This window comes from Scaptodrosophila lebanonensis, unplaced genomic scaffold (genome assembly GCF_003285725.1).
Source record: "Scaptodrosophila lebanonensis strain 11010-0011.00,11010-0021.00 unplaced genomic scaffold, SlebRS2 tig00000043-arrow-pilon, whole genome shotgun sequence".
Taxonomy (NCBI): Eukaryota; Metazoa; Arthropoda; class Insecta; order Diptera; family Drosophilidae; genus Scaptodrosophila; species Scaptodrosophila lebanonensis.
The window spans coordinates 4,088,244-4,100,180 of NW_022060545.1; the positions used below are offsets into that span (position 1 = coordinate 4,088,244).

The 11,937-nt window shown below is 40.6% G+C and overlaps 3 protein-coding genes across 4 annotated transcripts; all 3 read right to left on the bottom strand.

The window, feature by feature from the left end:
* Window positions 1-1,819: 1,819 nt before the first annotated feature.
* On the bottom strand, window positions 1,820-5,142 carry LOC115622296 (transient receptor potential cation channel subfamily V member 5). Its single transcript, XM_030516199.1, has 7 exons — window positions 4,744-5,142; window positions 4,032-4,258; window positions 3,167-3,963; window positions 2,873-3,099; window positions 2,660-2,811; window positions 2,060-2,591; window positions 1,820-1,990 (listed from the first exon to the last, which is right to left on the bottom strand). Exons 1-7 carry the CDS (start codon window positions 5,140-5,142, stop codon window positions 1,820-1,822), a joined length of 2,505 nt encoding a protein of 834 aa, XP_030372059.1.
* A 474-nt stretch (window positions 5,143-5,616) lies between these two features.
* LOC115622295 lies at window positions 5,617-6,421 on the bottom strand. Its single transcript, XM_030516198.1, has one exon. It carries the CDS (start codon window positions 6,375-6,377, stop codon window positions 5,712-5,714), a length of 666 nt encoding a protein of 221 aa, XP_030372058.1. The 5' UTR covers window positions 6,378-6,421; the 3' UTR covers window positions 5,617-5,711.
* A 470-nt stretch (window positions 6,422-6,891) lies between these two features.
* On the bottom strand, window positions 6,892-11,937 carry LOC115622292 (cationic amino acid transporter 2). 2 transcript variants are annotated; one of them, XM_030516195.1, is made up of 5 exons: window positions 11,784-11,937; window positions 8,923-9,290; window positions 8,544-8,804; window positions 7,706-8,491; window positions 6,892-7,641 (listed from the first exon to the last, which is right to left on the bottom strand). In XM_030516195.1, exons 1-5 carry the CDS (start codon window positions 11,807-11,809, stop codon window positions 7,196-7,198), a joined length of 1,887 nt encoding a protein of 628 aa, XP_030372055.1. In that variant the 5' UTR covers window positions 11,810-11,937; the 3' UTR covers window positions 6,892-7,195. The 2 variants fall into 2 exon arrangements, with proteins under 2 accessions (XP_030372055.1, XP_030372056.1); XM_030516196.1 differs by lacking the exon at window positions 11,784-11,937 and adding an exon at window positions 10,426-10,594.

The window sequence follows — 11,937 nt, forward strand, 5'->3', positions numbered from 1 at the left end:
GCACGGTCCAACACACACTCTCTATACTGTCTATGTCGATGGCTATATCCCTGTTCCAATCCCAGTCCATGAGCCAGTCTGTGGCTCATTGAACGTCTTTATTGCCAGACGGCCATAATAAAACTGTTATGATAATTCAAATGGCGCATTATTGGCACTACAACTTCATGGACTTGGACATGGGCATGGACATGCGCCGCGTTTGTTTGCCAAGCCATAAAATGGAATTTTTATGACATGCTTACAATGTTACTCGTAGTGCTAGTGCTTGCCAGTATTTGTGGGTGGCATAAATTAGCGCTTGGTGGTGGTTGTTAGCAAATTGAAAACGAATCCCAGACACTAAACATAAGCCACACTGCGATATTCGAGGGTAAGTACAAGTATATACATGCACCATTTTAATATAAAATTTTGTATGAGGAGCAATCAAAATATGCATAACGTAAAGCTAGAGCTCTTAAGCAGAACTTGATAATACACATATGGAGACCCAAATTCAACAGATACTTACTTATATGGCACATAACTGGGTATCCATGGGCATTATTTGCGAATACGTGTAAAAGTTCTAGCTTACTATGGAGACTTCGACTTTGAATAATAATATTTTAATTTGAATAGTCGGCTGGAAACACAACTCTATCAGTACAACTTAAAATGAGAATTACAACTAATTCTGTTTTTACACGGTCTTTTTTATACGGTTTTGATTTAACACGGTGTGAAAATTAAAAATTTTATATGTGGTTGCAGGACTTTATTCCTTTTAGCACTATTCAAAATAACATATGATCAATGTCTTTTTTGCACGGTTTTTTTTTACACGACTTTTTCTGGAACCAATCTACCGTGTAAAAACAGAATTAGGTGTGTATAAATAAAGCAACCGAGTCAAAAAATCGTGGTATGAAAGTTAATAAAACATTTAAAAACAAAGAGTTAGTACTCGACCCATAACACTGGGCAAGACGCCTAAACCTAAATTGAAAGTACGCCGGCGTAGATAAAAGGAAATTTTATGTACTGTTCAAAGTGAAAAATATTTGTTCGCACTTTGGTAAAAGGTTGGGAACGCCTGCTTAATGAGCTAGGCCATGCTGCCATTAAAACTACATTAGTAGTATTATCTGGTCAACATAATAAATCTTTAACAAATATATTTATAGTATAAGCCACAGGCATTCCATATCCCACAGACATCGAGGCTGCAAACAGAGCTTGGACAGAGATTACAATTAATGCTATAACTTTGTTCTCAGTTGATCTTTTTTCATTAAACTTAACATTTAAGTAGCATTAGAAATCGTCCTTTTTCGGTGTTAGGAGAATCTCGTTACCAAGTTTTGTTATTTTAGCTCTTCTACATTCTGAGATACTTGCATTCGTATAGAGAAGGTTACATCTAGTATACCCTCTATTATACCCAATTATTCTTTGGGTACAGGATATTAAAAGATATAAAGCGTTTTCAAACAACGTTTTGGACACACTATACATCGGTCCCTAATATTAACGAATTGTCATACTTATTTAAACGAATTTTTCAACGTTTGTGACTCTCTTTCCCTTTCTCGAAGGCAATTGGGAAGCAATCTGATATCGCTCATTTAAAACTGCAGAGCATTGAACTGCTCATAGACTCTCAATTTATTTCACAAAGTTAATCAATTTTAACAGATTATATACATATATATGTATTATACTTGTATTTGCTGGAGAGACAAGTAGCTATCTAGTCGATACGAATAGATACCAACATCTAAGCAATGCTCAAAAATTATGAAATGACTGTTTGCCCTTTTTTCCGGACTTCAGCTCACATATTGTTATTGTCACCGTCCACCTTGGCTGAGGTGCCAAAGAACTTCTCATATTCCTCCTGTCTGCGACGGGCGCGTGCCTCGCGCTCCATCTGACGTTTCTTGGAGAAGCGCTGATGTATGCGCTTCATCTCCTGTACTTCCTTCATTTCCTCCTTTTCCTCATCCTACAAGAAGTTTTAGTTAGGCGATAAGGTCATGGTTTGTTGTGCAGATGGGACTTTGTAATTACTCACAGTCATATTCAGGCGTAATACCAAGGCCCGTCGTCCATCCGACATCGGTTGACTATATTGCATGAAGTTCTTCAGACGCTCCGCAGGCGGCACACTTCGCTCCACGACGAGCACAATGCGTGCCCATTGGCGCTGCCATTCGTTACGGATCTCGGCAATCTTCTGATATGTGTTGCCCATCATGGCAATCAACATGTTCACCAGCAATACACTGACAATGACCATGAACAGAAAGAAGAGTATCTTGGCTTCATACTCGTGCTGGGTTGACACCATAGCGCCATAGTAGTCGCCAAAGTTGGTCAGCGACATCAGAAACATGGCTACAATGGACTCCATGGGAGATGGCATGGGATTGGATTCAGCGTCCTGATCCTCTGGCGTTGAAGGGTTGTCGAAAGTGAGAAAAATGATGTAGAACGCCTGCGAGAAACCCATCACAAACACAAGGTAAATGGAGACGAATCGCAGCAAATCACCCATCACCATGCGATATATCATCACTACGAAGGGACCAACAGTCTTGAAACCGCTAAAAAAAAAAAAATAAAAAAGCGATTACATTCGATTACATGCTGATAATATCAGTTGGTTTCTCACCGACAAAAGAAGAGGAAGTAGGGCGCAGTAGTTAGCATAATTACGACAGTGACATGATCATCGATTTCGGTGAGACAGGAAACCCGTAGCCAGGGAATCGTCATCATGAGGCAGCAGGAGAATAGAAACATAACGCGCGAGGGTGCAGTCATCTATAGCCCAATAAGAAGTGTTTAACTACAGCAACTTCTATATATAAATAAAGGAACTTACCAAATTTTCAATAAACATTTTATAGCCCAGAAAACGGGCCTCACGTAATGCCACCAGCAGGTAGAGAATGGCACCGACAAAGTTTATAATCTCGGCCATGATGCGCATCTTGGCCAAGTCAGATTCCAAATTCATGAGCGGACAGTCGGCGAAATTTTCCCACCAGGCGGGCAAAGTTTCGACCTCGCTGGGATCATAGTATTCAGTAAAATTAAGCCAAAAAGTTTCTAAGGAGCAATGTTAGGGAAATTAATCTGCAAAACGAAACTGGATTTAATGTGAAGAAATGCTTACTGTACTCGGTGCTTTCGGTGCTTCGTTTGGTGTGCTCGTGACTGACATTTTTATAAAGATCCGAGCGTGCAGTATTATTGGATGCTGAAACTGCGGCATCATCGTCCTCATCCTCATCACTGACATCTGGACCTGGTCTTAATATGAAACTCACTAACGAGAACAAGAAGTAGACGGCAAACATATAGAACTGCTTGTAGAAACGAGATTTGCAGAAAGTATCCCACTTGGTCTTGAGCAGATCAATGACCACACCGTCCAGCAGTTCCAAATGCTCCAATTTATCGCCAAAGACAACAAAGTTGAGCACCGAGTCCTTGTTAATGTTGCCCGTCTCCTCGTTGATTGTGTCAATCATAAGCAAGGGATATGCCGCACAGGTTATGCTCCCCAGCTGCCAATATATCTCACGTTCTATACTCATCACGTGGAAAAACATTTCGACGCGGCCCAGCTTGGCCGCCAATGTCAAAGGCGTCAGATTCTGCATGTTTCGCAAATGTATATTCGAGCCCACTTCATAGCCCACATCGAACATTTCGATTTTCTCATAGATGACCAGCATGTGCAGCACCGTGTTGCCATTCGTGTCCTGTGAATCGGGATCGGCTCCACGTGCCAGTACCAGACGGAAACATTCCTCTTGCGACAAGCAGGCAGCAAAGCTCAAAGGGTACTCGCCCCAATAGACATAGCCATCATAGTTCGTCATCGGATGTATTGCCACATACTCGTGATCCGGAGAATCTGTGCGGGAGGCTTTCTGATCCTCCGCAGACATAAATGCACCGCAGCAGCTTTAAAATAAAATTATATATGTATATTGTGTAAGGTCTAGCTTAATGAATCGAAGTAAGGCACTTACCGTTCCTGCACATCGGCATCAGCATCCAGCAGATACTTTACCATGGCTGGATCCTCATTGACAATCGCTATATGCAGGACACTCTCGCCATAGTATTCGTCACTCATGTATATATCCAAAATGAGTTTGGGGTAAAACTTAAGCAGCCGTTTCGCCAGATCCGCATGCAGCGATGAAGCGTTTAGCAAACAGAGATGCAAAATCGTTTCACCCACGGCGCCGCGCATCTGTGGAATAGATCAGCCAGAACGTATAGTTCCAAAAATAATTGGATTTAAATAAAGTTGCACTGAAGGGTTAGGCTATCTAGCTAATATCTAACTATATCAGTTTCCTTCGTAACAGGATTAGGAAATATAGATAGACAGATAAGATACACAAACATAGGCAATGTGGTGGTGGGAGGAGAAGGAACCCCCGAAAGTGGGTTTTCCAAGAGTTCCGGAATTCTTAGCACTATTATAAATATAAATTTGTAGTAGTAGGTAATACTAGCATTATTGTGCACTATAGTAAAAGCACACAGAAATTTGTGGAAATTCTATTGTTATAAACAGGGAGGACAACAAATGTTCAGAAATATCTGTATTTGCCAAAAACCGTACTATTATTTTGGATTTTCATTAGTTAGGTGTAAATCAATCAATAAAATAATCAGAAGAATAAAGTAATCCATTACTAATAATTTAAATCAATGCCAAATACAACTCACATTAAGGTCCCAGCAGACGAAACGGTAAGCACTCGGATTGGATATGTATTCTGCCTCAGATACCTCTGGGCAATAGTCGTGTATATTGAAATCATCATCGGGATTTTCCAGTGCGCGTATTTCGGGCAATTGCTTGGTACGTGGCCGATCCCGATTACGTAGCAGCACCAATTTCGAAATGGGAAAGTAACGGCCAGCACCCTTGTTGTACAGAAATGGTTCTACTTTCGTCTTAATCGCATGATCGATTTCTGCAAATTGTTTGGTTTGACAGGCACGTTTCATCATGTCCACCAGAAGACCACCGCCCTTGAGGTTGACAAATTTGTAGAGCGCTTGTGTGGAGACTCCCGCCTGCTTTTTGACACCACTAGTCACATTGCTTTCCGTATTCCCCATGCTGGCTACGTTCTATGCCAATTTTTAAACTGATTTTTTAGCTTTTAAAACGCGCCATTTTATGATAATTTGACTTTAACCCGCTGCTATTCTCTGCCAAGTTTCTGTACAATAACTATTTTGTATCCTTCACGAGCATCGATTTAACAGTTTACAAACATATTGTTGCCAATGCAACAGCCTGCCACTTGGTCGACGCTGAACTTGAGCCTAATTTATTATTTACAAGCCGTTGCTAAGACGCATTGGCCTTTATGCGGCCTGTTGCTTTAACTAACATGTGGTTATTGTTTATTTACATTTTCGTCGAACAAAATCAATAATAAACACTATTCAGTTTTTTAAATATAACGTCCAATGAGTCGATTTTATTTCAATGATCTGGCAGCTCCGTTTTGCCAGAGTATAAAAAACTAACACCTGGTTGCTTCCTAATTCAATCATAGTCACAAATTTCTGTTTTCATTGAAAGCAAGAAATAAATGAGTAAAATAACTAGTTCTAAACATATGTATATAATTAAGAAAAATAAACTTTAGTCTTTCAATAGTAATAATAATACTTTGAGATTAGCCTCCTGTGGTACCGGCCAAATAAATATCCATTGCCTCCTTGTTCAAGTGCACAAATTGGCGTCTTTTGGGAATGGGCTGTATGTGAGGAAGTCGTGTCCCATTCACTGCATTCAGACTTAGCATGTTGTCGTCGTCATCATCGTTATTAGGCTGAGGATCGTCGGTGGGTTGCGATGAGTCCGAATGTGTTACTTGTGTCCGCTTTCGTTTTGCTGCTGCCGCTGCGCTCGTAGTAGGACCGCTTCGCTGAGATGAAGGTGTGTCCCCCCTGGAGGATAAGCCGCCCACTCTGGGGGATGAGCCGCCCACTCTGGGGGATGAGCCGGCCCCCCTGGAGGATGCGCTTCTCCCCCTGGATGATGAGGAGGTGGTGCTCAAAGCACTGGAGCTTACGTCCGTAAGAGAATTGGTGTCATGTTCGCCTCTATTCGTTTGACCTATGCGTTGTCTAATTCGCTTTTGTTTATAACGAAATATTTTCTCTAGGAATTCATAGCAACTAATACATATAAGGGTAGAGTGCGTCAGCTCTGGATTCCATCTTTTAGCAAATGCCAGCATTCCTATAGATGCGATTTTTGTAGATGGTTCCTGAAGCGTATGATTGCCCATACCACAGTAGAGCCGCGGCTTCTCCCTCTGGCCTTCTTGCGTCGGCATCTTTTGTTATTAAAATGCAATCGCTGTGGTATTATATGACTTATCACAAATACACAAGTTAAAATACGAATTTAATTGCACCGCTTGCTGCTACTTGTGCTGCCAGTCCATCATCGACAGAGATTTTTCCCGCCAGACGCAACAGCTGTGGCTGAATGCGTTGCCCAACACTTACACGCAAAAGTATCGAAACTCACAGCCATACCGCACAGCTGATTATTTTATAGTTGCCGACTGTTTAAAAGTGCAATTGCAATTTCGTCAAATAGCCGGAGATTGAACTTTTTGTGAAATATAACTAAATAATTAAAAGGGGGTTCGATATCAATTATTGATGCTGGTAAGTAAGTGAATCATATTTCGCTATCTTCAATATCTGTAACTGGTACGTTTGTAGTTATATTTCTTATCTTTTTATTTTGAGGCTTAAGTTATTTGACACCGGTTGTTGCAAATAATTGTTTGGCCACCCCCCTTTATATCTCTTATGCGTTTCCAAATATTAACATTGATATTGTTTATAAATTTTTGTGTTTTATTTGTATTGCTTTAAGCTCTTTGTATTTACAATAGTATGTATATTTGGTTTTAAATTAAATAATATGAGATTCCTAATCAGAATAGGAAGTGTAAATTGTTGTATGGGTGTATAGTATACATACATGTCTGTATGTATTTGTGAGTGTGTGTTGTGTGTGTGTTAGAGGCAGCACAAAAATGCACGCGAGAACTTAACAGGCTATTTGTATTTTAATACTAACTCAGAAGTACTGTTTTTCTTTCGCTTGCACGCAGACGTACAACACAAAAATATCAATTCACGACGTGCTATGCATCAATATCAGTGGAACCTCATTGCCATATTTGGAACGCTCCTGGCTAAGTAGTGCGGCTTCGCTGGAATCACGCAAAATGCTAATAGAAGTGCGCTGCTCCTTCTGGCGCAGACGACTGTTTCGCATGCTATAGGTGAGGAAGATGGCCAATCCGATGGCTATCCAAATGGAGAAGCGCACCCAGGTGAGAATGTCCAGTTTAATCATCAAATAAATGTTAATCAGTATGGAAATTCCGGGCAGCCAGGGCACCAGAGGCACCTTAAAGGACAGCTTTACGCCCGACGTGGGCTGACGTGAGATAATGTAGAGCATGAGCGTTAACGGGATGGCGCAGAGAAGTAGTGCTACAATGTCATATTCAGTGATGTTAGACAAGTCCTCCTCAAATTTGGTCAATATCTGCGAGAAAACGTAGCTGCAGAGAGCTGAAAGAGTTGAGTTTGAAAGTTAGTTATAACGCTAAAACTAATTTATGTATTTTTTACTTACAAAACAATGTTACCATTACAGTAACAATACGCGATGTTTGCCTGGTGGGCACCGTCTGACCGTTCATGTTAAACAAACGTCGCCACAGAGCACAATGCTCCTCTTCCTCCAGGGTCAGTGCGCGTCCATTGCTAATGTGTCGACTGTCGCGACGTTCGTCGACCTCATAGCGAAGCATCAGCACACAACTGGCGACCATAGAGTAGGCCAGCAAAGTTCCGATGGACATCATGTTAACGAGTTGACTGAGATTAAATATGGCTGCCAATATACCTGTTAGCAGACCAGTTAAAAGCGTGCCCTTAAAAGGAGTACGATATTTATTGCTAATCTCGCCCATAAACTTGAACAGCAGACCATCATTTGCCATTGCAAACACAATGCGCGGCAGTGGAAACATGGCACCCATTAAACTCGCGCAGAGTCCAAACATGGCACCAATGGTAACAACATATTCGGCCACATGCCATCCATAAATGCGAAATACGTGGGGTAGCGGTGCGCTCTCGTCCTGCTCATAATATGGCAGCATCATCGTCAGCACAGAGGACACACCGAAGTAGGCAAGAAAAATCATAGCTAACGAAACAATCACAGCAAATGGAATGGATTTCTTCGGATTCTTAGCTTCTTCGCCGGCAGTGGCAATGCAGTCGAACCCAATAAAGCCGTAGAAGCAAACGGCGGCGCCTTTAATAATGCCCGAAACACCATACGGCATAAAACCTCCTTCGCCATAGCCCTGGGGCACCTGCTCCTTTGGAATTGTCCAATTGCTGCTGGAAACTGTCATGATTTGCATGAGTAAAAGCAATCATTAGAAGTTTACTTAACTCACCTTTGAAGAGTCCAGCAACTATGACGAACAACACAACGCCCAAATTAAGCATTGTGAACACATTATTTACACGCGTGGATTCCTTGGCACCTGAGGCAATGGCCCAGGAGAATAGTATGGTCACGACGAATGCAAATATGTCCGGATAGGCGCTCAAGCCCTGTATATTTATTGGCAAGTGTGTGCCCAAAAAATCACGCATAGCATAGCCGCAAAGCGAATCTAAATATGTGCTCAGCCCTTTGACCACACTGGCGGAACCTACAAAACGAGAGATGGAAACATTTTAGTGGCAAATTAATCGATCGAAAAAACTGTCTGTCAATTAACGACATCAATAAAACGACGACATGCCAATTAATTTATACCGAAAACTTACCAATTGCGTACTCCAGTATAAGGTTCCAGCCAATGAGGAACGCTATAAACTCGCCAATCGTCACATAGCTGTAGATATACGCTGAGCCCGCTTTTGGCACACGTGCACCGAATTCGGCATAACACAGACCCGCAAATATCGATGCAACAGCGGCAATCAGGAAGCTAATCACTACGGCAGGACCTGCATATTGTTTGGACACCTCGCCTGCGAGTACATAGACGCCGACGCCCAGCGTTGAACCAATTCCTAGGGCGGTCAAATCGAATGCCGATAGCACTTTGGCCAATTTGGATTCATTGGAATCCTCGAGCGGTTTCTTGCGTGTCAGCACATGAAAAACGTTCGTCACGCTCCAGGTGGGCATGCTGTAAGTAATTATAAAGAATAAGTGAAACATTTCGAAGGCAAGGGCTAGGGCGCATTTCGCTGAGTTTGCACACCAAAGAATTCTTTTTATACTTCAATTTGTTTATATGTTAATCGAATCGACATATTAACACGTTTGCAAGTAGTGCGCGAGCGAGGTTGGCAAATTGGTGTGTAAAACTTATGTAAATAGCCGAGTTGTAGTTTACTACCTTTGTTAGATTGTGGGTAGGTAGATGGATGGATGGATGGGGTGGATGGATAGATAGTCGGATGGCCAATATTCTATTAGAGAAATGTGCCGAAAATAACACCGTTTATAGGCTTCATAACTAAATTAGTGGGTGCATGTTAATGTTTTACAACTTCGACAAAGATGCGAACACTCATTAAAGTCAGGTCTTGTGATTTATGACTAAGCGATTTATTGGTGTATCCTCCGCTCTCTCCACATGCTTCAGAGATAAGCACAAAAATAAAATGAAACATATTGTTTATCTATGTATAAACAAATGGAAGCTACCTTTCCCTGCCAATTCTCAACTGTATTGCTTTAAAATAATTACAAATATCTCCCAAATTGAATCCAATCAAGCCTATTCATGTTTTCTAATTTGATCAAGTAATGATCTGAATAAAGTGATTAATTTTTAAAAACTAATTCTGTTTTTACACGAAAGATTGCTTCCAGAAAAAGTCGTAAAAAATAACCGTTTAAAAAAAAAACATTGATATATATGTTATTTTAAATCGTGCTAAATGGAATAAAGTCGTGCAACCATTTATCAATTTTTTGAATTTCAGTGTTACATCAAAACCGTGTAAAAACAGAATTAGGTGCAGTCTCAAAGGATTTGCCTTAAACTTCTTCCACTATTTTAATTTTTAAAGCGAATTTATTGTTCATGGGAAAAGTTAACGAATAACTTTGAAAACGAAAACGAATACGGGACCTGAATATCTTTATCAAGTAAGAGTCTTTGATTTGAAGAATTTTCTCGACCAAGTAAAGGGTATATAATTTAACGAAGAGATTTATTTTTATTATTCATGAAAACGTCTGGCTTGCCATTCTTTACATATGGCAGTTACTTAATTACTGCAGACTTTAATTTGGAAAAGCTCCCTTCTTACCTGCTGGCAATTATTTAATCCTTTTTCGCTTCTTTGTTAATCGAATTTCTGCTATTTTTGTGGCCCTTTGTTTTATAGCTTTAGTTGTCCTTAATTACTTTCTTTTAAATATCACAATAAATAACCCATTTTATCGATCTTTGTTTGTTGTGCTTGTCCCGGCAATGGAATTCAATTACAATAACAACAACAATTGAAAACGATTCACACAAATTCAATTCTAGAAACTGATCGGTTGCAAATATTTGTTGTATTTGTATTGCGTGTCTAGCGACGCCAGAATCAAGTTACGTCTGAACATTTGGTCGATGGCGACTGCCATTAAATACCCGAGTTGGAAAAAGTCGTGATCAGAACGACGCATCGTCGGAGCTCGGAGTCGTACTCAAAGTCCGTGCGCCGCATGTGGTGAGTACCGAAAGCTCTATTGTTATCAAAGAGGCGCTCAGGCAGCCGGCGGAAGCCCGCACGTTCTGCGAAACCGCAGAACCGAGAGCGACGCTAAGTGTAAGTGACGTCTTGCATTTGCGCCACTGCTGGATGGATGAATGGTTGGATGGATGGATGACTCAGTAGTGATTCGGCGCATGCTGCTCGGCTGCAGTGTCACAATCGATTAGCAGACTTTTAGATTTCGCATAATGTTATTAATTTTATTATATTTGGGTTTGTTATTTACAACGAGAGTCGTCGATATTGTTTATGTATGTTATGTCGGTGCCATTTAAGCCAAGCGCCTCACGCGCATCTTTATCTCCTTCACTGAAAAGTGTAAGGGCTTATAGTTTTTGGTGTGACGGATAGACCTCGTGGCTTGATTCATATGTACAAATATGATCAGCATGATCAATCACTAGCCCTCCCACAATTTTTAGACTACATGTCAGATGACAAAATATTATAACTGAGAATATCATAGTTGCACATTTTATAAATGTTGTTGTCAGTGTCGCCACATGTTGCATCATTCGTAGGCCATGAATGACCAAATTCATGTGAGTAAAAAATGCTTCTGAATGAAAGATAAGATATTTCGGACACGCAAATGTGCTATTGGAAGGCACATTTTGAAGAGTATTTTTTTAGACCAAATGCATGTAATAAAAAAGTGCTTTTGAATGAAAGATAAGATATTTCGGACACAGAAGGGTCATGTTAATTGAATGGCACATTTTGAAGAGTATTCACGATGCTAATTTTTTAGTTCCATTTTATTTATCTTTCTTGCTTTTGCTGTGGGTGCTTCAAAATGTAGGCTAAAAATATCAGACAACAGCATTTACTTGCAGTAGCCGCACTAATTTTAGAAACTCACTTGTTGGTGCCATTAATTGAGTGTCAAGGTGCTGATTACTTACCCAAAAAATTCGGCAAATTCCTCCATTTTTCTATTTTGCTGAACTCAATCAATATTAATTGTTATGCCACTGTCTCCGTCACAACGTACAGAGTGAAAATAATTGTAGCTTATTTAATTCTTCACATGAGACCTACGCACGTGGCACACAACTA